The 27,630-nt window shown below is 48.3% G+C and overlaps 1 protein-coding gene across 2 annotated transcripts in view; it reads right to left on the bottom strand.

Annotated features, from left to right (window-relative positions):
- Kcng3 (potassium voltage-gated channel modifier subfamily G member 3) overlaps window positions 1-26,436 on the bottom strand; it is a 45,880-nt gene extending 19,444 nt beyond the window's left edge. Inside the window, exon 1 of one of the 2 annotated variants that reach the window (XM_051153196.1) lies at window positions 25,781-26,436. In XM_051153196.1, coding sequence (XP_051009153.1) covers window positions 25,781-26,436 — 656 coding nt within the window. The remainder of the gene's footprint in view (window positions 1-25,780) is intronic. The other variant, XM_051153204.1, reaches the window with a different exon arrangement.
- Window positions 26,437-27,630: the final 1,194 nt, after the last annotated feature.

Genomic DNA, 27,630 nt, shown 5'->3' with positions numbered 1-27,630 from the left:
AGCTTTCTACAGCAACCCCATGGTTCCTCTAAAGCTGCTCCATGTCCAGGAATTAACCTCAAGGATGCTACAAGGGGCCCCTTAAACAAAGCCTGGCCCTACTCCCCTTCCACGCAGTGCCCAGTGTGTGGGTCGGTGCCCTTTTCATCTAAATGGTAATTCATTCCTAAAAGAATCATGAGACATTTGAAAAGAAACAAACAAACAAAATAAAAGAATCGTCAGACAGGAAGGGACCTCACCCACCCCCCTCTTCAAACAAGATCCTATAAAAACCGATACCAATCCTTTTCTTTAATAACATTTACCATTTTGATTTCAACTATAGCTTTATACTCTGCAGAGCAACCATAGGATACATATGTAGCTATAAATCGTGTAGGTATAAATGTAGAAAATAAACTTCAAATGCGTAATTTTTTTAAAAAGTGAAGTCATTTGGGCTGGGATCATGTGCCATTTTCTAACTACAGATAAATAATACATCTAGAGTTCAACTCAGATTATTTTCATTTAACTTCTGTATATTAGGTACTCACTACAAACAATAAGACAGCAATAATATTCAGGGGCTAGGGAGGGGGACACTTCCGCAAACACAGTTTCCAATATACATATAAAATCAGTTTAAACACAGCATGGTAATTACATGTGTCACGTGATCTGTAAGCCTGAGCCTAGCCAGGGTTACATAGTGAGTTCCCAAATAGTCTGGGCTAGGAAGATAGGCCCTGATTTAAAAAAAAAAAAAAAAAAAAAAAAAAATCCATCACTCAAGCTCTATATTAGTTATTTTTCTCACTGCTGTAATAACACAGGAGCTAAAGACAGCTCAGGGGAGAAGAGCTCGCGCTGGCTTGCTTTCTGAGGAAGGTCATACGCCGTGCGTAGAAGCCATGGCCAAGCTCATAGCAGCAGGGTCGTGAGGAGGCGGCTCCTTAGTCAATTTGACAGACCAGGTATTGTGGCACATGAGAGAAAGGCAGGGGTAACACACTCCCAAGGACCCACCCCCGAGTGACCCATTTCCTCCAGGAAGGCTCGACCTCCTAAAGGTCTACAGCTGCCCCCGAAATGAGCATCATCACCTGGGGACCAAGTGTCCAAACACACAAGCCTAAGAGGGGTGGGCGGTGAGGGTCATTTGAGACTCAGTAACATGCTACCTGCCCACGTGCTCCCTGCGGGAGGTTCTGCCCAACCATAGGTCCCGAGCAACCAGACTAAAGCAACCAAGGGTGGATCTTCTGAAACCGCAGCCAAAATCACAGCACTCAGAAGTAGCAAGATCCACTATGAGTACCGAGGTAGCGCTGATGCCCAGCTGTCACCAGGTAAAAGCTAACATCACGGTATGTCACACAGGCCCCGCCACGGTCTGTCTGTCCCAGCAAGCACAAAGCGGAGCAGTCTCTGTCATCTCAAGCCTCCTGTCTTTGCACACACATCCATCAGGCTTTCAGGTCTCATACACGACCCCCTGGAAAGTCTTACCGCTGTTATCGCAGCCCCCAGCATGTTCCATCTGTGTCGGCAGGCAGCAGTTGTGTTGCCTGTTCCCACTGGAGGCAGCAACTGCTTCTTTTATTTTTAAGAGAGAGAGAGAGAGAGACTGTCTGTCTGTCTGTCTGTGGGCATGTGTTTGTGAATTCAAGTACCCGAGGAAGCCAGAAAAGTGCTTCACATGCCATGGAGCTGGAGTTGCAAGCTGCCCAACGACATGGCTGCTTAGTGCTGTAAGATGCTGGAAACCAAACTCAGGTTCCCCGCAAGAACACGTGTCCTTCAGCCATTAATCTCCACCTCCCCCCCCCTTGCTTCTTTTTAAAAGAAACTCACTCCTTTTTGTGTTTGCTTGTGTTTTTTTTGTTGGTGGCGGTTGTGGTTCTTTGTGTAGCCCTGGCTGTCCTGAAACTTGCCCCATAGACCAGGCTAACCTCAAAATCAGAGATCTGTATGTCTCTGTCTCCCAAGTGCTGGGATGACACTGAAAAAGTATGTGTCACCACACCCAGCACTACACTGTCTTAAAATGGCATTTAGCAACATGTTTAAATACCGTGGGATGACCCACAAATATTGTGTTCCTGGCTATTAAAAACTGTCTTTGTAATTGTTATTTGAAGGTGGCTATGCCTGGCTGGCAGGATGTGTAAATGTCACTTGCTCACCTGTCTTTTAAAAGTAAAAGCATGCTGCCGAGGTGAAGGTCACACAGCCCTCAAGGCAAAGGGCAACCCAAAGAGATGGCCAGGCTCTGTCCTGCTGCTGATTGGTTCAGACTGGAACATAGCTTTTTGCATAATAAAGAACTGGCGGTAGAGCTGGAGCTGGAACAGGAAGTATGGCGGGACTTCCTGGCAGGTAGAGCTGGAGCTGGAACAGGAAGTATGGCGGGACTTCCTGGCAGGTAGAGCTGGAGCTGGAACAGGAAGTATGGCGGGACTTCCTGGCAGCAGTGGATGCAGACAGAAGGCAGAAGAGAGAGTGGACAGTAGCTGGGAAGCAGGCACGGGGAAAGACACAATCCTGGAGGTAGTCAGGTTAAAAAGCTGACAGACTGCCCCAGCAGAAGGCCAACAGCTTTAGATTATATAGATGTCTCCAGTCTTAATTAAACCTCAGGTGGGATCAGCAAAAGCCTCACAATAAAATACGTTAATGCTGTGAGAAATTCTGTCACTTGTGAATCTAGCTGTTTTATCAATCTAGTGAAATACTTAGGAAGAAATGAAAAGAATTTTGGGGATTTCGGTGTTAATTAAGGATACAGCTGGCCAGGGGGGGGGGGTGGGGCGCTGGAGCGCTGGCTCAGCAGCTTAGAGCCTGCGCTGCTCTCGCACAGGACCCAGGCTTTGTTCCTAGCACCTATGTGGTGTCTCCCAACCATCTGTAACTCCAATTCCAGGGATCTGACACCCTCTTCCACACTCTATGAGCACCAGGTGTGTACACAGTATACATACATGCAGGGAAAACACTCATACATATAAATAAATCTTAAAAAAAAAAAAAAAGAATCAGAAGCTAAGATCACATGGGAGGCAGAAGTATTAGCTTTCAGGCTAGCCTGAGCTACATAGCCAGGCTATGTGACAGGCCATCCAGGGAAACACAGCAAACCTCTGTCTCAAACAAAAAACGTTTTAGAAAACAAGTAAACCATAGGGCCGAGATCGGTGAGGAAACCCCCTGCAGCACAATGAGCACAACAACCTAAACTTGACCTCAGCCAGACACTTGGGGACCAAGGTGGTCCCTGGAGCTCAGTGGTCAGCATCCTAGCCTTGTCAATGAGCCCTAGGTCCCAGGGACAGACTCCAAAGAGCAGGAGGGTTTCAACTCCTCCCCCAAAACAAAGCGAGGCAGAAAGCTCTGTAGGGAGGTGTCCATGGTTGACCTTTTACCTCCACACATGCTTGCACACACATATACCCGCACACCTGTATATAGACGCGCGTGCGCTCACACACACACACACACACACACACACACACACACACACACACACACACGACATCTATAGATAAGTCTGTAACAGAGACGAGAAGAATTTACAAGGCCTCTGACAAAGTGTTAGCATCCAAAATGTATGAGAAGGGGCTGGAGACATGGCTTAGCGGTTAAGAGCACTGGCTGCTGTTCCAAAGGTCCTGAGTTCAATTCCCAGCAACCACATGAATGCTCACAAAATGTATGTAAAACTTCTAAGACTCAGTAATAAACACAAATATACCAATTTCAAAAATAGGTTAAAAGCTGGGTGGTGGTGGCACATGCCTTTAATCCCAGTACCTGGGAGGCAGAGGCAGATGGATGGACCTCTGAGTTCAAGGCCAGCCAGGTCTACAAAGTGAGTTCCAGGACAGCCTAGGCTACAAGGAAAAACCCTGTCTCAGGAGGTGGGGGAGCTTTAATGGGGCTGTAGAGATGGCTCAGTAGTTAAGAGCATTGGCTGCTCTTCCTGAGGACCTGGGTTCAATTCCCAGCACCCACATGGCAGCTCACAACTGTCTGTAACTCCAGTTTTAGGAGAACTAATGCCTTCTTCTGGCCTCTTCAAGCACTGCACATAGAGATACACATGTAGCCAAAATCACCATACACATAAAATAGAAATAAATATGTATTGTTAAAAAGCAGGGTACATATTTGGACAAGCAAATATGTTTCTTTGGATTTTCCAAGACAAAGATTTCCCTGTGTAGCTTTCATTGTCCTGGACTCACTTTGCAGACCAGACTGGCTTCAAACTCGTCTTCCAAGTGCTGGGATCAAAGATATGTGATACCACCCCTGGCTATGATTAGCTCTCTTATCATCAAGAAAACTAAAATTAAGCCGGGCAGTTGTGGCGCACGCCTTTAATCTCAGCTCTTGGGAGGCAGAGGCAGGCAGATCTCTGTGAGTTCCAGGCCAGCCTGGTCTACAAAGCGAGTCCAGGACAGCCAGGGATACACAGAGAGACTCTGTCTCAAAAAAAAAAAGAAAGAAAGAAAGAAAGAAAGAAAGAAAGAAAGAAAGAAAGAAAGAAAAAGACAAAGAGAAATGAAAAGATTGAGCCACTACCACTTAGAGTAACAAAAACTAATACAGCTGGTATTGGCAAATGCGAGGCACTGAAGCTCCCCACAACGTAAGAGTGCAACTGTTCAGAGACACTCAAGGCCCTCCACGTGGTCAGCAATGTGTGTGTATAGACTTGGATTTCTGGGGCCAAGGACCAAACTCAAACTAGGTGTCCTCTCAGCTGCTGCCTCTGTGGACTTCTGCTGTGGCCAGGACATAGAAAATGACCAACAGACTCAACATCTGAAGTTTGTCTTTGTTCTAGGACCTCGTTGTGCAGAGCTTAGAGACCAGAAGCAATGGACAGAGAAAGGAAACTTGAAGTAATGAAACAATTAATACACAGTAAGCGATCAACAAGGAAGTGTCCAGTATGGCGTTGCAATGTGTAATCCCAGCACTTAGGGTGGAGCCAGGAGGCTGCACGCCTTGAGGGAGGGAAGCGGGGAAGGTGTGTCCTGGCTGAGCTTGCTGCTTTTATTGGAGGCATGGTAGAGGGGGAAAAAAAGTCTGTTTTTGGTGTTCTGAGACAGGATTTCACATAGCCTAGGCTGGAGTTCAACTCAGTAACTAGTGGATGACCTTTAGCAACTTATCCTCCAGCCTTCACCTCTGAGTGCTGGGATCGCCGCCGGGGTAAAGATGGGGAAATTTGCTCCCCCAGACCACAGAGGCATCTCACGAATCCTAGTTGGGTTCTCCCCAGTGTCCCTCTCCAAGCGGATTTGTCTGATGTCACCAGACTGTATACATGAAAACACTGTATATTACATACATGATATCTCAATGACTGTGACCTTAAAAGAAAAGATATTTCATGTACACCGAGTCAGCACCATGTATCTGACAACCAGAGCCAGCCAGGACACTGAGCACAGAGACTCTTATTCCCTGCTGGTGAGAGCGTAAATCAGTGCGCCAGCACCAGAGCTGCCCGGAGAAATGTGCAGATCCTCCCATACACACGTCAGCCCTAGGTAGATAAATTAAAGACATTTTCCTATCTCCGCGCTGAGATGCGAACAAAGCTATTCACCGCAGCGCCACCATAATGGAAGGTATTTTCACAGACAGTGTTACAATGAAAGGACTGCAGCTATGAGAATCAACAGCCTGGGCTCGCATGCCATTCCTCACAGCTCTAGAAACACCACTGCAGGCTGAGTGTGGGTGTCCCCCAAACACCCCCATTAAAGGAGCAGTCTGCCACTTGGTACTATTATTGGGAGGTATTGGGAACTTTACCAGGTGGCGCCTAATGGGAGGTCTTCAGGTGCCGGAGGGCATGACCTGGAAGTGAAAAGCAGGAGCAGGACTCATCTCTTCCTCTTCCTTTTTGTCTCCGAGCTTTGGGGTGAGCAATTTCACTCCATCGTGAGCTGCTACTGTAATTTACTGTCTCACGGACACAGGAGACAAGACCAACCAGGCACAGTCCCAAAACCTCCCAAACGCTGACTCTGTAAGCTGATTGCCTCAGATATTTATCATAGCAACGAAAAGCTAATAGGGACAAGCACATATGTGTGTGCATACACACAGTAATAGTATTATTTTCATCTTACTATGTAGCCCAGGCTTGCCTCAATCATGTGTATAGCCCAGACTAGACTTGAATTGATGGCAATCCTTCTACCTCAGCCTACCAAGTGCTGGAATTACAGGCATGTATCATCACACACACACACACACACACACACACACACACTCATATATACTCTCACATTTTACTTATCTGTATATATGAAAAGACACACACGTGCCCTGAGACCTGTGTGCAGCTCAGAAGGTCACTTGTGGGAGTCAGTTCTCTCCTTCCACCATATGGGTTCCACATTCCAGGGATGGAACTCAACAGCAAGTGCCTTTGCCTACCAAGCCACCTCCCCAGCCCTGCCCACTGAGCCACCTCCCCAGCCCTGCCCACTGAGCCACCTGCCCAGCCCTGCCCACTGAGCCACCTCCCCAGCCCTGCCCACTGAGCCACCTCCCCAGGCCAGTCCACTGAGCCCCCTCCCCAGCCCTGTCCACTGAGCTACCTGCCCAGCCCTGCCCACTGAGCCCCCTCCCCAGCCCTGCCCACTGAGCCACCTCCCCAGGCCTGCCCACTGAGCCACCTCCCCAGCCCTGCCCACTGAGCCCCCTTCCCAGCCCTGCCCACTGAGCCACCTGCCCAGCCCTGCCCACTGAGCCACCTTCCCAGCCCTGCCCACTGAGCCACCTGCCCAGCACTGCCCACTGAGCCACCTCCCCAGCCCTGCCCAGTGAGCCAACTGCCCAGCCCTGCTCACTGAGCCACCTGCCCAATCCTTAAACATTATTTTTAATGCACAGAGATAAGAAGATCAAAATCAGAAGGATGCTATGCTGTGGGTAAGGGACGGATTTCGGTGCATGCCTGTTCACTAGCCTATAATCTATACTCTCGTTTGAAGCAGGGAATCTTTCGATGCATTGCTGGCTGTCCTGGAACTCAACATGTAGATCAGGCTGGCTTTGAACCTGAGGTAATTCAGTCTCTGAAGAGCTAGGACAACATGCTCGAATCCCCACAGCAACTCTATAATCTGTGTATAATCACATGCTCCAAAGATTCTCTGTGTAAAAGCCCAGGCTGTCCTAGACTCAACTTGCGGCCCTGGCTGGCCTCAGACTCACAGAGATCCACCTGCCTCCGCCTCCCGGGTGCTGGGATTAAAGCTCTGCGCCCCCACGCCCCAGGCTTCCAACTTTTTTTTTTAAAGCTTGTTTCCTCCTCCCCTCCCGGACTTGCTCCACTTCTTTTGAGAAAGGATCCCAAGTAGCACAAGCTGGTCCCAAACTCACTACGGATGTATAAGTGAGGATGGCCTTGAACTCCTGACCCTCTCGTCTCCACCTCCGGAGTACTGGGACTACAGACCTGCACTGCCATACCCTTTGTAAAGCATGTTTTTTATTTCGCAAACCTATTTGTTCTGTTTCAAGTCTGGTAACTATTATTCAATGGAAATACATTTTGATTAGCATAGAAATCCTTCATTAAAAAAGAAAAAAGCCTGGCCAAACGTGGTGGCATGCACGCCTTTAATCCCAGCACTCAGAGGCAGAGGCAGCTGGATCTCTGTGAGTTGGAGGTCAGCTTGGTCTACATAAATGAGTCCAGGACAGCCAGGGTTACACAGAGAAGCCCTGTCTCCCAAAATCAAAATCAAAACAAAAAGTCTGCCATATTTAAGAAAAAGTCTTCAGATTTACTATAATTACTCACTACCAACATTTAACTAAGTTATACAGGTTAATCGGGAAATTGGAACGATTTGTTTTAAAGACCCATTGTATATTGTACTGTTAACTAGTAAAATTTAATTTCTATCTTTCTAGGGACTGAAAAAAAAATCTTTTTCATTGAACTTAGTTCTTAAGTGACATATATAACAATAACTATCAATTAGGTTCAATTTGGTCTTTAATTTGGCTTTTGTAGTATGAGTCAAAATCCCTCGTGCATCATTTATACAACCAAAGACAGAGGGTACTGTGCAGAAAGAACTGGAGCTCCAGCTGAGCACAGTCTGGGGCCAGGAGCTGGTGTCCCCAACCCCTCCCCCACCACCTCACCAACGGCACTGACTTCCCCACTGTCTCCCCTGAACTGAAGACCTGAAGACACTCATTACCTCAGAATATTTGGAAGGGGGGGAACCTATGATGATTCATGCCATTGCTGGGTACGTTAAGGGAAGTGCTACCACATTTACTTGGCTCGCTCTGCCTGCCCCCCCCACCCCCCCCCCCCACACACGAGGTCCACGGAGCAAAGGTGTTCGTATGGCGACATGACAAAAAACAGACCTGTAGGTTTGACTGCAGTGTGTCACATACAATGTCACAACCAGGCCTTGGTGAACAGCTGTGGCCACATACTGTAAGCCAATGGACAAGGGATGAGATTCCGATGAAAAGTAAAAGCCTGGTGTCCATCCTCTGGGCTTGTCAGTGGTGTCACAGGCTTCCCTCTGCCTTGCCAGTGTCCCTACCTGCAAAGCCGGTTACTCAATGCCCTTGGTGAACATCGTCTGACTTGATGCCCTCGATGGGCCATCGCCGCCTCATCTCCTGACACTTGTGACACTATGGTGACTTACTAACCTACAACAACACAGTCCCTAAACTGTCCCACAGCTCTTGTTGGGCCCTACTGAGCTAAAGAATGGTGCTCTCCACAACAAGAACATTTGCTCAACCATGTTCATAGCAGCCTTATTCATAATAGCCAGAACATGGAAACAGCCTAAGTGTCCCTCAGTAGAAGAATGGATAAAGAAACTGTGGTACATTTACACTATGGAATACTACTCAGCTATTAAAAGCAAGGAATTCCCGGAACTTGTGGACAAATGGATTGAACTCGAAATATCATAATGAGTGAGTTAACCCAGAAGCAGAAAGAGTCAAATGGTATACACTCACTTATATCTGGACACTAGCCCAAGGGGGCATGTCCCACGAAAGCCTTCACTTACCAGGAAAGTGAGGCAGAGGTGAGGACATCCTATTGGGACTCTAGATGAGAGAAGCATGGGAGAATAGCAAAGTAGAAGGATCCAGAGGATCCTAGAAACCTACAAGAAGAACATTATGATTGGCAGATCTGGGCCCAGGGGTCCTGTTCAAACTATGGAACCAGCCAAGGACAATACATGCAGTAAACTTCGAACCCCTACCCAGATCTAGCCAATGGACAGGACAGTCTCCACAGTTGAGTGGAGAGTGGGGTCTGACTTTCACACGAACTCTGGTGCCCCATATTTGACCATGTCCCCTGGGTGGGGAGGCCTGGTGGCACTCAGAGGAAGGATAACAGGCTACCAAGAAGAGACTTGATACCCTATGAGCATATACAGGGGGAGGAAGTCCCCCTCAGTCACAGTCATAGGGGAGGGGAGTAAGGGGAAAATGGGAAGGAGGGAGGAATGGGAGGATACAAGGGATGGGATAACAATTGAGATATAATATGAATAAATTAATAAAATATATTTTTTAAAAAAGGATGGTGCTTTCAAAACTGCTCACCCTTAAAAGAACTTAGAAAAACTATGTTGTTGTAACCTGCTTAACTGCTTAAATTCTATAGCCCCTCTGTTAAGACCTACTCTAGTCCCTAACACAACTGTGGCTTCTCTGTTAACACCCACTGTAGCCTATCAGAAGCCATTTTGATTATAAGATGAAATGAAGTTCAAGTGCTCAGGCCCTCCCGTGCGTGAGACCAGGAAGGTTCAATGCTTGACGCTTAGGATAAAACAATAGATTAGATAAATGTATGTTCTGCTTGTGTTAAAGATAATTGTATGTTCTATTAGAGTTAAGACCACAACATGGAGCCGGACACGGTGGCACATGCATTTAATCCCAGCACTCGGGAGGCAGAGGCAGAGGCAGGCGGATCGCTGTGAGTTTGAGGCCAGCCTGGTCTACAAAGCGAGTCCAGGACAGCCAAGACAATATAGAGAAACCCTGTCTCAAAAAACAAAAACAAAAACAAAAAAACCCCACAACCTGCTGCTATGTTCCTTCCTCCCAGAGAGCTGGAAAGCCCCCAAGAGCTCTCCTACCCTAAATCCCAGCCAATCAGCTTAAAATGCGTTGTGCTCAGAACAAAATTGGTTCTTCTTCTGTTTAACTGGTCAAAATGATGTATCGCTGCCCCCGCCCCTTGCTTCCCACCTGGTTACCTGGTTACAGTTCTCCGTATTAAAAAGCCTGCCTTAGAAGCAGACCAACGAACATCCCAGTCGGGCTCCCGAGTCCACTGTGACGCTGGCCATGGTCAGTCTTGGTTGGCATACAGCGTTCTAACAAACCTTCAATATCTCCCTGTGATTGATTGATGCTCAAGTGTGGCAGTTCATGGGCTGTAACATCTGGAGGTCCCAGCGAGATGGGCCCATACCCTCAGTTTGATGAATGAACGCCACCAAAACAGCTGGCTCCTCCGTAAGGACGTAAGTTTTCCTTTCTTGGTTTTTCTTGCACGGTCTAGATCCTTTATGACTCTGGAAAGGGAAGCAGGATGCGGCTATGTTCTTTCCAGTCAGGAGACGAAGACGGCGTTCCAAGTCTTTGCCTGGTAAAGGGGTGTGGGTGTCGATGCACCCCTTCTTTGATACTGGGTGTTGTTGGTATCGGTCTTTTGTGTTTCTTCTGATTTTTGGCGCCATTTTTCTCGTTATAATTTTTAACTCTTTACCAGTCTGTCCATGTCTGTCAGTTTATGTCAGTTTATGTTTAACTACTTGATTGTTGCTATGTGTTTCATATTCTGGGAAAAGGCCAAACTTCATTTATTGGCCGCTTAACCCTTGACTTGGTTTTAACTCACTCAAGCCCTGCACCTACAGCTAGGAGTCTCGAGTTGCTATAGAGGCCCCGCCTTCTGCCTGGATCAAGCCTGAAGCTGGCCCTAAGCTGTCTGATCTGTGCAAGCGCCTCTCAAAAGGGGCACCAGCAGCTTCTCAGCCTTTCTGGTGAGGAAACCGAAGGCTACGCCTGCCACAGACCCTCTATACCCATGAAAACTGGATCCAACAGGCAGCAAAATGCTCTTCCCTGTACACGTGTGGAGGACAGGCCAGAGAAGGTCGCTGAGGTCCCGCTCTACCACTCTCTGCTTTATCCCCTTGAGACAGGGTCTTTCAGCTGGACGTGGTGGTGCACGAAAAACCAAATAAATAAATAAAAATTTTAAAAATGATAGGATCCTTCACTAAACCTAAAATTTGCCTCTTTAAAAAAAAAAAAAAAAAAAAAAAAAAAAAAAAAAAAAGCTAGACTGGTTAAAGCCGGGTATGTGGTTGCACACGCCTGTAATCCCAGCACTCAGGGAAGCAGAGGCAAGCACATCTCTGTGAGTTCGAGGCCAGCCTGGTCTACAAAGTGAGTGCAGGACAGCCAAGGCTACACAGAGAAACCCTGTCTCAGGGTGGGGAGGGGGAGGCAAGGGTGGGGGATGGAGGAGTAGCTAGGTTGGCTAACCAGCCAGCCAGAGACTCTCCCGACATCTCAGCAGACCGGAGTTCCTGATGTTCACAACCACGCCTGGTTTGACCTGGGTGGTGGAGATCTGAACTCAGGCCCTCGTGTGTACATGGCAAATGCTCTTATGGACTGAGCCACCTCCCCAACCTGACACTTTTTCCCCCCATTAAAATAGTTGCAAAGTACATAAATTATGACATAGTGTAAACACAAAACATCCGTATCTGAACTGATGAAGGTCTGGGGTGCAGCTCAACCGACAGTGCTCGCCTTGCATTCACGAAGCTGGGCTTTCATCCCCAGCACCAAATAAACCAGGAACTCTTGAGATTACACCAGGCGGTTCAGGAGTTCAAGGAAATCACAAGCTACATAGCAAGTTCAAGGCCATGGTGAAATGCATTAAAACCTAACCTCAAAAACTTAAAAAGGATTGCTTATTAGTGGACAGAGATTAAACTGAGCATCCGAGTTCTCACCACAAAGAAATGACAAGTACATGAGGTGACAGGTGTGTTAGCCTGATTTTTAATGGTCCCACTATGTAGCCTGGGCGTGGTGGTGTAGCCTGGATCTCCAGCACTTCAGAGGAAAGGACAGGTGGATCTCTGCAGGTTGGAGGGCAGCCTGGTCTACACAATGAGCTCCAGGCCAGCCAGGAGTACACAGGGAGATCCTGCCTCAAAACCAAACAGATTCCATCATGTGAGCACATACAAGGTCAACCGTACCCTATAAATGCAATTATTATTTGTACTTTAGGACAGGTTTTACAGTTCTGAGAATCAAGCCAGGGCCTCCCAGAAGTCAGGCAAATGCTCTCAGCATTTGCCCCACCCTACATTAAAAACCTTTAAAAGGAAAACAATGGACTCTAGTGATATCTTCTGTCAAATCAATTTCATTCTTCAGTTGTGTTGAAATCAAAGAACTGGCCATCGTCTAACTTGCAGGAGGATTTGCTGCAGATCACTAGGACCTTTCGTTTCTCACTTTGTAGGATGCACTTCATAAAAAACTATGTAAACCAAAACTTACAGTGACAGCCACATGCTGTGCTTTTCTGCTTAGAGGTGCCAGCTTGAAGTCGACATGGAGACATGTCTGTACCCTCGGCACTCAGCACTCGGGAGGCAGAGGGAGGAGGATCACTAGGACTTCAAGGCCAGCCTGCCTACACCCCAAGTTCCAGGCTCCAGACCACTGGGAGAAAGGTTTGGTGGGGAAAGCACTTCCTACCCAAGGACGAGGAACCAAGTTTGGATCTGCAACACCCACATAAAAAGCCAGGCGAGGAGTTGTCCATTCTGGGAAGCAGAGACAAGAGAATCCTGGGTTTGCTGGCTAGCCAGTCTAGCCAATTAGTATGTTCCAGGGTTAGTAAGAAACTCTGTCTCAAGACAGATAGATACATAGACAGATAGATAGATAGATAGATAGATAGATAGATAGATAGATAGATAGATAGGCAGGCACGCAGGCAGACAGGCAGATAATTATTGATCTCTAACTTACACACACACACTCAGAGAGAGAGAGAGAGAGACAGACAGACAGACAGACAGACAGACACTCTGAGACAAGGTCTCACTGTATATGGTCCTGGCTGGCCTGGAATTCACAGAGATCCACCTGCCTCTGCCTCCTGAGTGCCAAGATTAAAGGAGTGGGTCAATACATCCAGCACAAATAAAGTTTTTATTTTTTATTTTTCTGTAAGATTTATTTATATTATTTTATGTGCATGAGTTGTTTTGCCTGCATGCATGTGTGCATACCATGTGCATCCCTGGTTCCTGCGGAAGTCAGAAGAGGGCATCAGAACTCCTAGAAACGGAATTACAGATGGTTGTGAGCCTCCATGTGGGTGGTGCTGGGAACCGAACCCGGGTCCTCTGCAATAGCAGCAAGTGCTCTTACCTTCTGAGCCATCTCTCCAGTATCACAAAGAAATATTTGTAACTTGGGAAGGATGAACAGAGCACTTGTTAGAAAAAGCAACTGGAAAAGGACAAGAGCAAGAACCTCTCATAGCTTCCAGAAGGTGAGCTTGGATGTCCATACTAAAACTGAGGACATCTGACACCCTCCTCTGGCCCCCACAGGCACCCTCACTCACATGCATCTACCCAGAGACACACACACACAAATGCCTATCATTTAATTTTTTTTTATTTTTAACTATTTGTGTATTTGTGTGCACATGAGTACATGTGCCCATGGAGAGGCCTAAAACTCAGAGATCCACCTGCCTCTGCCTCCCTGGATGCTGGGATTACAGGTGGGTACCACCATGCCTGGTTATCTTTTGGCTTGTTTGTTTGTTTGTTTTTGTTGTCGTTGTTGTTGTTTTTCAAGACAGGGTTTCTCCATGTAGCCCTGGCTGTCTAGACTTGTTTTGTAGAGTGCCTTTGCCTCCCAGAGTGCTGGGATTAAAGGTGTGTGCTACCACGCTCGTTAAAAAAAAAATCTTTAATAAAAAAGAATTCAAGGAAAAGAAATTCTCCTAGCCTTTATATAACTTTAGGAATTTTCCTTTGACACTATACCAAAACTCAGAAGGTGACAGCTTTTCAGAGGTAAGGTAGCCTCTGGGAGAGCACCTGCCTCTGAACTGTCTGAGATGTTGAGTGCACTGGTATCTTTGATACTCCTAATGAGTTCGTTTGCAGCACAATTTTGTGACATCTGGGATTGGTCCCTTAGGATATACCAATGTGCTAAGTGATGCAGATTATAAAACATAGACAGGACTGTATGAAGGTCTTTGGTGCTATAACTGAGGCTGGCCTGGAACTCACTGGGTAGCCTAGGCTGACCTCAAATTCTCAACCCCTCAGCCTCCTGAGTGCTGGCACCACAGGCTCATATCACCGTGGCCAGGACGTCTGTAGAGTTATTCATTTTTGCCTTCACGGTTGAATTTTATCAATAGCAGCAAATGCTGTCCACTGCCCTCCTTAAGCCGACTTACCTGATGCATTTCAGAGAACTTAATTTGCTCTGCCTTCCACTCTAAGTAAATGTGGAATATTAGATTATCAGTAGTGTTGTGTTGGGTGGGGGGTGTTAGTTCAGGACCCAACCCCAGCCACCTGCAAAGTACTCTCCTTTGAGACAGTCACATCACCACACAGAAATGCTTTCTTCAATCTTCCATATCTTCACACAGACTATTGAAAAGCACACACCAGGGCTGGTGTCACCGAGTCCACGGTGGTACAGAATACAACACCTGGCACAGCGTGGTTGGTAATGCCGCCACCTTCACAGTGTCTGTGTGCCTGGCACTGGAAAATCCTGGTTGATGCCGATGCCCCTCTGCAGTCCCAGCTCTGCCCCCTCCAGTGTCCCTGCCCATAGCGGCACCATCTTATCACTGACCCTTCAGCTCTTCTACCTCCTGAAAAGATGCTGAGGACCAAGGCTGGACCGCCCTATGCCACAAGGGCAGCTGGGTAGGTACTGATACATATGGACCAACGCCCCTTTCGGTGTTTTCTGGAAAGGAGTCTTGCTATTTATCCAAGCTGGCCTCAAACTCGTGATCTTCCTGCCTTGGCCTCCTGAGTGCTAACATTGTAGAGTGGATCACCACAGTAGCTTCCATTTCCTGTTTCTTCAACGTACTTAATACTCATACAAAACCATAAACTCCTGATATGCTGAAGGGTGTCTGGCTCTGATTTAGCTCAGGAATCCAGGTTCGGTGGCCCATCCCCTCCCCGCTCACCACAGGCATTTACCAGTACACTGAACATGACTGCTGATCTAAGGCTGCAGCCTCCCAGCAACAGACAGTTCCTAACCGCACCTACTGCACCCCACACTTAGGGAGCCTCCGGGGTGACTGAGGTGGAAACCAAGCATGAATAGCTAGACAGAGAAATGCTATAAATAAGGGGAGAGGATGAATATGGTCAAATGTCTTGTGTATGCGTATAAAATTCTCAATATTTAAATAAAAAGTAATTGAAAGTGAATGTGTGTGAGAGAGGTGTGTGTGTGTGTGTGTGTGTGTGTGTGTGTGTGTGTGTGTGTGTGTAAGAGACAGGGTAGTTAACTATAAATGAGCTGACCATGGTGCAGAGGCCTGAAGCAGGAGGGTTATAAGCTTGTGCCTGCCTGCACTACATAGAAACTTCTATGCCAGCCTAGGCAACTAAGAAAAACCTTGTCTGAAAGCCGAAACAATAGAGACTGGTATGAAGCTGAGCATAGCTGCACACATCTTTAATCACAGCAACGGAGAGGCAGAGACAAGAGGATCTCTGCGAGTTCAAGTTCAGTCTGCTCTACATAGCAAGTTGCAGGACAGGCAGGACTGCATGGTGAGACCCTGTCTCAAAAAATAAAATAGACTGACATGAGCTCAGTGGTGGAACTCTTTCCCTGCATGCACAGGGCTCTGGGAAACCCTGATGCTGCCACCAAATTAATAAATAGTTAATGGGCTGGAGAGATGGCTCGGTGGTTTTGAGCATTGGCTAAGGCCAGGCATGGTAGCACACGCCTGTAATCCCAGCACTCTGGAGGCAGAGAAGGTGGATCTCTGTGAGTTCGAGGCCATCCTGGTCTTTGTAAAGCGACAAGACAGCCAAAGCTACACAGAGAAACCCTGTCTCACTGTGTAGAAAACAGAACAAAAAAGAACACAGGCTGCTCTTCAGAGGTTCACGTTTGAATTCCCAGCACACACATGACAACTCACACCTGTCTATAACTCAAGCTCCAGGGCTTCTAACACTCTCACACAGACATATATGCAGGCAAAATACCAGCGAACATAAAATAAAAATGACAAAAAAATAAAAAAATAAAATAAAACAAAAATGAGTTAAAAATAAATAAATAAATAGTTAACTGTGAGTTAGATCAAGTGTGGTGGTGCACACCTTTAATCTCAGCACTCTGGAGGCTGAGGCAAGTGGATCTCTGTGAGGCTGAGGCCAGCCTGGTCTACATTGTGAGTTCCAGGATGGCCAGGGCTATATAGTGAGAGCCTGTCTTGAGAAAAACAAACAAATGAATGAATGAATGAATGAATAAATGTGAACCAGGAAACCCTTAATTAATAAGAAAGTTGTTAGCTTATGAAAACTTGATTTCCCCTACCAAGTAAACAGAAGTTCTCAGTCCTCCCAGCTCTGATTGGATAATAAGTTCGGGAGGGGAGGGCAGAAGGATTTGTGGGTTGAGATTCTTCAGCAGGATCCAAGGGGAGCATCTAACATCAGACTCCCTAGAACCAACCGTCAGTAACATTCTCTCCAGCACCCAAAAAGGTAGTGCAACCACTGTGCTGATCTCTACAAGGAGGAAGACCAGGCTCAGAAATGCAAAGAGCCTGACAACTCCCCACTGGACATAGAGGAATAATAGCGTTAAAGCTTGGCTTAGGCCTGGGGGTACAAGCCTGTTACCCCAGCTGAGCATCCCAAGTGGCAACAGAGTGAGTGCAAGAGCAGCTGAGGAGACTTGGTAAGACAAAAAGTTTTTAAAAGACTTACAACTCCAAGATGGGACTCGGGCCTCTCCTGGGCAAGCCCATGGGTTCAGGCACCCTGAAATGGCCAAAACATGTGAACTCAGATCCGAGTGAGGCCATCAATCCCGAAGGTCAAGGGTTGGCAAGCTTCCTCTGCCATCAGCCAGGCTTTGAGGGGGCACACTGTCTTTTGGGGGTTGCTTCTTAAGACAGAGTCTCGTGTACACCAGGTTGGCCTCAAATCTGAATTCCTGATCCTCCTGATCCTCCTGCCTTTGTCTTCCACATGCTGGGATTAAAGGCATGCACCATTATGGCCTGCAGAAGGCCATACTTACTACAACACAACTGTTCAACCTGCCAGACACCATGTAAGAGAACTGCCATAGCTGCTTTTCAATAAGCCCTAATACACAGATACTGAAATATGAATGCCATACTTCAAGGTCTCATTTTGGCCCATTTAAAAAATTGTTTCGGGTTTTTATTTGAGGCAACGGACCTGCCCGGACCTTACAAGTTTATATACTAACAGACCTAGCTTTTTGTGGGGTTTTTTTTTTTTTTTCCTATTTAAAAATCCAATCAGTGGGAGCTGGAGAGATGGCTCGGAGGGTAAGAGCAGTGACTGCTCTTCCAGAGGGCCTGAGTTCAATTCCCAGCCACCACATGGTGGCTCACAACCATCTATAATAAGATCTGATGCCCTAATCTGGCCCGCAGGTGTACATGAATATAGAACACTGTATACATAATAACAAATAACTAAATCCTAAAAATCATGTGGACTGTCACTTGCCTATGAATGGGTTCAATTCTCACAGTAGAATATAATCATTCAGTCATCCATTTGTGTGTGTGCATGAGAGAGAGAGAGAGAGACAGACAGACAGACAATAAGACATGACCTAAGACCAGGAAAAATAAAGCCAAGAAAATTTAAAATCTACTTAAGGCTTTGGCGAGAAAGCACACACCACACACACACACACACACACACACACACACACACACTTATAGCTATTACTATTACTGAAAGCTGTCCTCAGGCCACAGGCATCGAGGTCCCTCTGGCTCGACCACTCTTACTGAGCAGGGAATACAACTCTCTTCCATGACATCTGCCTCCCACGTTAGGGTCCTATGAGAAGTGTGTAGCAGGGAGAACCCCAGGCAGTGGCTGCTGAGAGGAGAAACAGAGGCCGTTTTCCATTCCACTTGACTGAAACCATCTTGATGAAGCAGTCTCAGACATATGCTCTCTAGGTGAGTCCTGGTCTAAGCATGCACTGGGATCCTTACTATGCCGATATTAGCGAGAACAGGAGCCCCAGGCTAAGGGTGTGCGCTGCTTTCACAGAGGACGCGGGTTTGATTCCCTGCAGCGACATCAGGCAGCTCACAAGCTCCTGTTACTCCAGTTCTAGGGGATCTGATGCTTCCGGCCTCTGTGGATGTAAGCCTTTACCCATACCTACACCCAGATACAGACACCCGGACAGCCAGAGACACATACACATACAGACACCTGGACACCCAGAGACACACACAGACACACACACCTGGGCACCCACAGACCCTACACACAGACACACACACCTGGACACCCACACCCACACACAAACATACAAACAGTTTAAACACTTTGTCAAGGTAAACTACTGAACAAAATTACAAAATAACCCCGGTTATATGTATTTTTAACATCTATATAATACACAATTTTGTCTATGCATGTGTTCACACATATATGTGCATGTCTATATTTATAGTGCATGAACATTCCTGAAAAAATGCTGGGATACTAGAAGTCAAACAAAAGGATCAAGAGTTCATGGTCATCTCAGCTGTACAGCACATCTGCGGCCAGACAGAGAACCCAGAAGCTGCATGGGACCTGAGGAGAGTGGGGCATGCTACTCCTCCCAGTGGGTGCAGTTTCCATTAAAAACAGATAAATAAAAAGAGCGTTTAAAATGACTTGCTTACCAAAATGAGGAAAAAATGTTATTTTTTTTAAAAAGGCACTGACAAAATAAACCTTCTACAGAGCTGTAAGCTGACAGCAAACATAAAAACAAAAACAAAACAAAACACCTATCCAGACTTAAAAGTCCAGTGTGAAAGAACTGGGTTTAACTGAGGTCCCAAGGTCCACCCAATCTTATCAGAGATCTATTAATTACCAGCTTCTACAAATAGCCACCTTATCTGCCAAGTAAAAGCCCGTAGACCTTTCGCCTGCAATTTCAAACACTGCTCTTACGTTTAACACACTCCAAAGCCTACTGGGCTTATGTAATATTGAACACAAAGGCAACGGAAATAACACAATTGATTTTTAAATTTCCATCACCTTGGCACTCCGTTTTGATTATTTAAATTTTCTTATGACAGGGGCTTAAAATAACACAAGAAAGTTAAACATTTCACAATCTCCTCAAATTCTTCCCACCACAACAAAGTAATACAAATTAAAGATCAAAATCCTTGCACGAATCCCTGTAACAAAGAATTGCTAAAGAACAGATCAAAATTATCATAAGGCTTTGCATGCCGACTCAACACTCCTACTGAGACCGATGGAGCGAGTAGCCACGAGTCCACAGGTAAAAAGATCAGACAATTTATACCCGACGGGCCTGCCAGAAGTCACAGCAGCTAGCAAAGAAAGACTACATTTTTATAAAACAGACACCTGTGTTTAGTCATTTTTTCATTTCATTTTTTTTTTTCTTATTTTTTGAGACAGGGTTTCTCTGTGTTGCCTTGGCTGTCCTGGACTCACCTTGTAGACCAGGCTGGCCTTGAACTCACAGTGATCCCCCTGCCTCTACCTACAGAAGTGCTGGGATTAAAGGCCTGGGTCTTCCTACATGCATGCCAGGGCTCCATGTGCATGCAGTACCCTCAGAAGCCAAGAGAGGGCATTAGATTCCCCTGAAACTGGAGTTTCAGGTGTTTGTGAGCCACCGTGTGGGTGCTGGGAACGGAACCCAGATCCTCGTCAAGAGGAGCAAGTGCTATTAACCATCGAGCCATCTCTCCAGCCCCTTTTTTGGACATAGGGCCCCACTAGATAGCGCAGGGTGATCTGTAGTTTGCAGTCTTCCCTGCTTTTGTGTCTAGGTGGTGTCAGAATGAGACTACAGCTAGAAGGCAAAACTGCCTCGTCAATCAGGTAAAGCGTTAAGAAACATGCTCACCCAAAGACTGATTGGTTAATACGTGTGTTTACCCAGGAGCCCGCGAGTGCATTCATTTTAGATCTTTACCAAGATGACGTCACAGTCCTCGTAACTTCAGTCAGTCATGCAGTATGGAAAAATGCTCTCTGATTCGCTTCTCATCAACCCTCTGGGGAGTCCTCCTCACAATGTCCCCAAACAGGAAGCACACCTCATGGAAGAGACCTCTATTCAGTGTTCAGGAATGGGCTAACATGGTCGAGCGCCTCAAGCCAGAGACGTGCAATGCCTGTAGGCCCGAGGGCAACTTCACCGGGTCACACCTCACACCTTCCTAGTCCAGGGCACCATTGCATAATGAAGGTCCCTGAGGTACTGAAGAACTAGCTCGCAGCCTATGACCTGCTCGGTAACTGCTGGGGGTTGGGGGTGGGGCTACGAGAAAGGAGTTAGGCCACTGGGATAATTAGGATATTGGGGGATATTGGGACCCTGGCCTCTTCCTTCTCCCTCTGCTTCCTGGACATGAGGCAAGCACTGACTCATGCCTTACTTCCAGCCACGGTGTGCTGCACTACTGTAGGCCCAAGATGACAGGACCAAAAGAGCATGGGCTGAATCCTAGACGCCATCAACCAAGACAAGCCATCTTTCCTTTCAAGGTGTTCCTCTCAGGTATTTTGTCCACGATGGAAAGCTACTGCACCTGTCACAGGAGATGTCCTGAAACCCATCACTAGCTGGGCTACTCTCTTCCCTTCTCCACAACTATGCCCCTCGGCCAAAGGCCCACTCTTTTGCCTGACATGGCTTCTAGTATCCTGTTATTGATCCCCAAAGGGCTGGGGACAAAGCCTAGCAGGTGTTTGCAGGAGGTCCCTGGGCAGGAGAGGGGGAGATTTAGTATATGTATGGTAAAGTAAATCAAGCACATCAGAACATATAGATTTCCTTTAAAACCCTCCAAGGGCTGCAGAGGTGGCTCAGTGGTTAAGAGCACTTCTTAAAGAGCATGAGTTCAATTCCCAGCACCCACCTGGTAGCTCAAAACCATCTACTGCTTCAGTTCTAGGGAATCCATGTCCTCCTCTGACTCCCACGGGCTCCAGACACGCATGTGGTGAAGACATGAGGGCAAAGTATATGTAAAATAAACAACAAAACCAAAAACCTGCTGGGCGGTGGTGGCGCACGCCTTTAATCCCAGCACTTGAGAGGCAGAGACAGGCGGATCTCTGAGTTTGAGGCCAGCCTGGTCTACAAAGCGAGTCCAGAAAAGATTACTGGCCAGTCAGCTAGCCTAATGGAAGCCACTGGCCCTTGTTTCAGTGAGAGGCCCTGTCTCAAAAAAATAGGATAGACAGTGACATAAAAAGGTAGCTAACTTTGGGCTGGAGCGATGACTCAGAGGTTAAGAACACTAGCTGTTCTTCCAAAGGTCCTGAGTTCAATTCCCAGCGACTATATGGTGGGTCACAACCATCTATGATGAGATCTGGCGCCCTCTTCTGGTGTAAGGAATATATGCAGGCAGAGTACTGTATAAATAGTAAATAAATAAGTCTTTTTTTTTTTTTTAAAAAGGTACTTGACTTCAATTTTTGGTCTCTACATGCACACACATGCATGCACACACACAATTATCTGTGTGTGCACATTCCACCTCCCACACCAGGCATGGTAGTACAAGCTTGTAATCTCAGCACATAAGAGGTAAAGGTAAGTAGGAGAATGAATAAATCACTCAGATACTTACTTAATCTCAAGCCACCCTGGGCCATGAGACCCAGTCTCTACGCACTCTCTCCCCCACTCCCCCACCAAAAAAAGAAAGTATGTTTCGAGTTGGCATGGTGGTTCCAGCTGTAATGCCAGTGCTAAGGAGGCTGAGGCAGGAAAACTGTCAGGTTAAGGCTGGGTAGTGGTGGTGTATGCCTTTAATCCCAGCACTTGGAAGGCAAAAGCAGGCAGACTCCCAAGTTTGAGGCCAGCCTGTTCTACAGGGCGAGTTTCAGGACAGCCAGGGCTACACAGAGAAATTCTATCTCAGGAAAGGGGGGGGGGGGGGGAGACTGACTCCAAAACAAAATGGGGCAGGGGTATAAATGAGTTTACCTGCCTTCAAGAGCTTTTTATCAAATCTATCGCAGGAGTTACAGTGTGTTTAGGAGAAAATGCCATTTAGGACACCCATGACAAGTATAAATAGTACAAACCAATGATCTCTCAAATTTGGGAGGAAACATCTCATTTACTGGGGCAGCCCATAAAGGCTTCAAACAGAAGCTGAGCTGGGCTTGAATGGTGTATTTCATTAGCTTAGGAAGGCACAGTGATGGGCTCCACACAGGTGTCTTGGGAACAAGTGAGCTGGCACGTGGAGCCTGCAGGCAGAGCTCCTGGGAGTAGCCCTACATCTTCTATCTTATAATGCTCTGGAGGAATTTCCATTATCCCTAGGATGGACCACAGTTGTTACTTAGCATCTACTCTCACGAGACAAAGTAATACAAGCTCACAGCCCTTGCACAAAGACTTCTTCCAACTCTTGTTTTTGCAGGGTCTGGCTTGCTTTTGCACAAGTGCTTTAGTACTGAGCTACTGTCCCCTGGCCCTGAGTGTGTGTGTGTGTGTGTGTGTGTGTGTGTGTGTGAGAGAGAGAGAGAGAGAGAGAGAGAGAGAGAGAGAGAGAGAGAGAGAGAGAGAAGAGAGAGAGAGAGAGACGGACACACTACCTCCTGCACTGACCATGAGAGATAGAAGGACAGCGTGTGCCTCCATGTCCAGCCATTTCTCCTGTGTCCAGTGCCCTCCCTCTCCCATCACAGTACATACTCAACACATTCTCTACTTTCTATGCCTAAGTTTCTCAGCACAAATGATACAGTGCAGCCAATAGGTAGCCCACGGGAGCAAAATCGAATTGTTCTCTTACTCACTCAGTCTGTGCTCTTAGCCCACCTCTCTGCCACCAGATTCCCACTCCCTAAACGTAACATACAAGTTTCATGCCTATGCCCACGCTGTTCCCTTAACTGGAAAACTCTCCGATTTTTTGTTCTCAAGCAAGACACAGGATTGTGCAGGTTGCATAAACCACTTTATGTAAGCGATGCCCCCCCCCCCCACCAGTGTTGGACAGTGCACAGCCTTCGGAGGATGCCTTGTTCCCATCCTCCGTGACCTTGAAGGCTTTCTCGGAATAATTCAACTCTTGAAGGCCCAGTGTGCCTCTGCATCCTACATCAACTTTTTCTTTACAAGAAAAGAGTTACAGTGTTTGGAACAGCAGCAGCAGCTGGAACAAGTGGACACTCAAAAAAAAAGATGCAAACTGCAATGGGATGAATCAGACTGGGGAGTTGTGGGGCTGCGGATACAAGTACGCAGTGGGACACTTGCCTAGACTCTGGGTTTATTTAGTGCATCCCTAGTCAAATGATCAGAAGGATGCGGATTCATTTTAGCTGCCACAAGCTGGCAGGGACCGAGAGGCTATTAAATGCCAGTGGAGGCCCCTCTGATGACACAGGCCAGTGAAGGCTTCCTGTGCAAAGTGCAACGGCATCCCGATTATTCAGCCATCCTCCAGTTTATCTGGGATCACAGATCCTGGCTTTCATATACCCGCTGGTGGGGAGAAGCTTAAAACTGGGCCATTAAGAAAAAAAATTCATTTGCCTGAAATGTGAGTATCTAGGAAACAGTATGACTTGGATAATTATATTCATACTTAAGATGCGTGTACTCAGATTAAGCCTTGCCCTATCTTCTTCACTTCCTTTGCAGCCTCTCTCTTTTATCTGTCTCGCCCCTTTTTTTCCTTTCTTCAGTTTCTCTTTCTACCTAAATTTAGTATTCGTCCTAACGCTTTACATGAATGATATTTCTCCCCAAACTCTCTCCTTCCCTCAAAAATTATCACTCACTTAGTTCCCCGTTCCTGCGTATGCCTAGGAGTAATCAACTCCCTGAAAACTTAACCTCCTCTTCCCTTTGCTAATGAGCTCAATCTGCCCCTAACCTTGGAATTCTACATTTGTTGATGAGTCATCTCAATGCTGGTCACTCATTTTTTTTAATGTCCCCCTTTAAAGAAATAAAAAATAAAAAGTCACTTTGTTTATAGAAAGAAGTTAATTTCATTGTATCACTGGAGCCCCAAGGAAGTAATTCCAATCTGTGACGTGAAAACACAACCGGAACACACAAAACAAAACAAGTTTCCTAATTTATTTCTTTTCAAAGTATAGATCTTGGATTTCACCCCAAGATGGCATACCGGTAATGGATTCTGAGCTACTAGTCCCTTGTGTTTGCTCCTAAGATTCATACAGAAATCTTTGCTCCTGACAGCAAGACTATTCTGTGGAAGAGATGCACTGCTGTGCCAACACCACCATGGTTCCTAGCATATCCAGGCCCCTCAGAAAAAAGATTACAAGGGCAAACCTTGACTTGAAAGTGAATGGAGAAAAAAGAAGTTAAAACAGAAAATGAATGGGGGGGGGGGATCTTAGAAGAGTTATCAAACAAAGGGTAAGAGAAAATACACAGTTTGGGTTTTATGCCCAAAATGGCTGTCTGCTCCAAAAGTCCAACTTTAGTCTGCTTATTCCTCCCACCAAATATGCAAAATAAACTCACTTGTTCTAAAAACAGGGAAGTGTTATCACCACTAAGGGGTAAGCATGATCTCAGGAAAGATTAAAGTATTTCCCTTCCATCCTAGTGAAAGGTGGGGTTTTGGGGGGGGAGGAGGGAGAGAGACACTTCAACTACTGAATCCTGTTTCTGGGTTCGGGGAAGTTCCAATTGTTCACACACACACACACACACACACACACACACACACGGTAATAGTTGTATTTGTTTTCTCCCCCCACACTGAAGACCCTCTGAATGACCCTGTAAACCTTTACCACACAGAGGACAGGAATTTGCTTAGGTCCATATTGGTTGCAAAGGAGAGAAGAAAAGGACACAGACATCCATTATCAGAGTCTATCACTAAATTAGCCTCCTTTTTATAATACGGCAATCCCATCTCAGCACACATTATGCCAGGGGCAGGGTGTGCAGAAGGTGTGGGCAGCAGCCGACCACATTTCACCGGAATGAGACTTCATCTTCGCCAACACCACCAGTATTGGCACATACTTCAAAGAGCTCTTAGCTCAAATTGAATTATCGTGCAAATTATTGTATATTAGCAATAGAAGTTTGGGGGAAAATCTAATTAGCAGTTTGCTATTTGGTCTGAACTAAACTACAAAGCGTGGGGGGGGAGGGGTTACCCTAAAAGGTGAGGCCCAAGCACACCAGCTAGCTGTGCCTGGAGCAAAGGGGCGGGGTTGGGGACCCACACTCCCCTAGGTTGGAGCGCCATGGGCCTCTTGGGGCAGGAAAGGGCTTGGCTGGAGCGCCAAGCAGACAGGACGGAGACTGGACGGACGGACTGCACGGATAGACGGGACGGGACGGACTGGACGGGCAGAGAAGCAGTGCGTCCTACCCGGAGGGCTCCCTCCCAGGGCCGGCGGAGTACCTGCTCCGGTCATCCAGGCTGCGGTTGTCGGCGGTCGCCGTGCGCCAGTCGGGTAGCGTGCTGGCGCACAGCACCACCATGGACACGATCACGAACACCACGGACACGCTGGCCAGAATCTGCGCGGCCAGCGACGACGTGGGCTCTTCGAAGGTCCGCCGCATGCGCTCCAGCCAGCGCCGGGAGGGAGCCGCCTCGGACCCGGCGGGGCGAGCCTGCTCGCGGCCCAGCTCCTCTGCTGCGTGGAAGGTGTGAGTGTCGGACATACGGTCGTCTAGGCGGCGCTGGCAGCAGTACTCCAGGTGCGCGCCCTCCAAGCCCCAGTAGATCATCTCGTTGTAGAAGGAGAGCTCGCACATCCGCGGCGCGAAGCGCAGCTTCCCGTGGCCGCGCACGTACAGCAGGATGAAGCCGAAGGCCTCTGAGTGCCGGTCGAAGAAGTACTCGTTGCGCTCCCGGTCGTAGTCGTCGCACACCTCGAGCACGTCGCGCTCCGAGCGGCAGCCGTGCAGCCGGCTCACGCGGCGCAGCGGGAAGTCCTTGAGAAGCTCTCGGGACAGCGAGTACCGGGCGCCGCCCACGTTCAGCACCACCGAGGCCGCCCCGCCGCGCCCGAAGGTCATGGCTGGCCGCCCCGGGGGCCTGCCTGCCTAGCGCACAGGGTGGCCGCGCCGTCGGGGCCCGCGCTCCCCCGGGGCTCGCGCCCCGCGCCGCCTGCGTCCCCCGCGGTGTCAGCGCCGCCGCCCCTCGCTCCCGGGTTCGCCCTTCGGAGTCCGGGTGGGTGGCCGCAGATCCAGGTGGCGCCGGTCTCCCGGAGGGCGCGCGGTAGCCGAGGCGCCGTGGGTAGGGCTCCAGAGTCCCCAGCGCTCGCAGTCCGGCCGGCCGCCGTCCAGAGGCGAAAGGCAAAGTGAGCTGGCACGGCGGCGGCGGGGAGCAGGCTCTGGGAGGCGGGGGCGGGGCCTCCCTCACCGTCCTCCCTCGCTGTCCTCCTCCTCGCCCGCGGGCTCCGCGCGCTCCGCTCCCTCCGCGTGCACCTCCTGCCCGCCCGCGCCTGCACCTCCCGGCTCGCTCGGGCTGGGATTCCCCGGCGCCCCGCCCCAGACCTCGGGCTCTCCGCCTCGTGACGCCGTGCGCCCCCGCCCGCAGTGGCCGGGAGGGGTGCGCGGGGCGTGATGCGAGCTGCGGGAAGCCCCAGGGCCATCGGGATGACCGGCACACCTCCCCTAGGCGCCTTTAAACAATTCCCAAAGGGAGGAGACAGGAGGGAAGGAAGGGTGCAGAGGTGAGGACCAAGGTGCAGGGTTTGAAGTAAGGAGCAGACGGCATCAGGAAGAGCCTTTGCCACAGACTGTTCGGAACCCTGGTCGGCTTCTAAGGCGGCCCGAAGGGCTATCTCAAAGCAAGCACCCCAATCACGGCTTTACCTGCCGACTTTGCGCTTCCTCTCCGCGTGTGGGGCGCCCCACGTGCCGTGCGCTCCGAAGGCGGCGGTGCACCCAGCCCCCCACCCCTCGCGCGATGCCAAAGCCCTGCGGACCCGCCTTAGCCTCCTCTTTCCCAGCATTGGGTCCCGAGAAGGCGCCTACACAAGCTCTCTTGGTGCCTCCCGTGGAGTGGGGTGGCAGTCTGGAGAGAGAATCTTCTTTCACTAGCAAAACCAGAATGTCTCATCGCCTTGATTTTGCGTTCTACTTTTCGTGCTACCACGGTGTCCACTCCTCCCCTCCCCGTTGCACCCCCATGCAACTGCTGCACCGGCCCTCGAAACGCAGAGACGGTTTTAAGGCTTGGTGGAGCCAACTACACTGTGCAAAGCC

Source organism: Acomys russatus, chromosome 1 (assembly GCF_903995435.1).
Source record: "Acomys russatus chromosome 1, mAcoRus1.1, whole genome shotgun sequence".
Classification (NCBI taxonomy): domain Eukaryota; kingdom Metazoa; phylum Chordata; class Mammalia; order Rodentia; family Muridae; genus Acomys; species Acomys russatus.
Note: the sequence above shows the minus strand (reverse complement) of the source record. Positions and strands in the feature narration are given on the sequence as shown.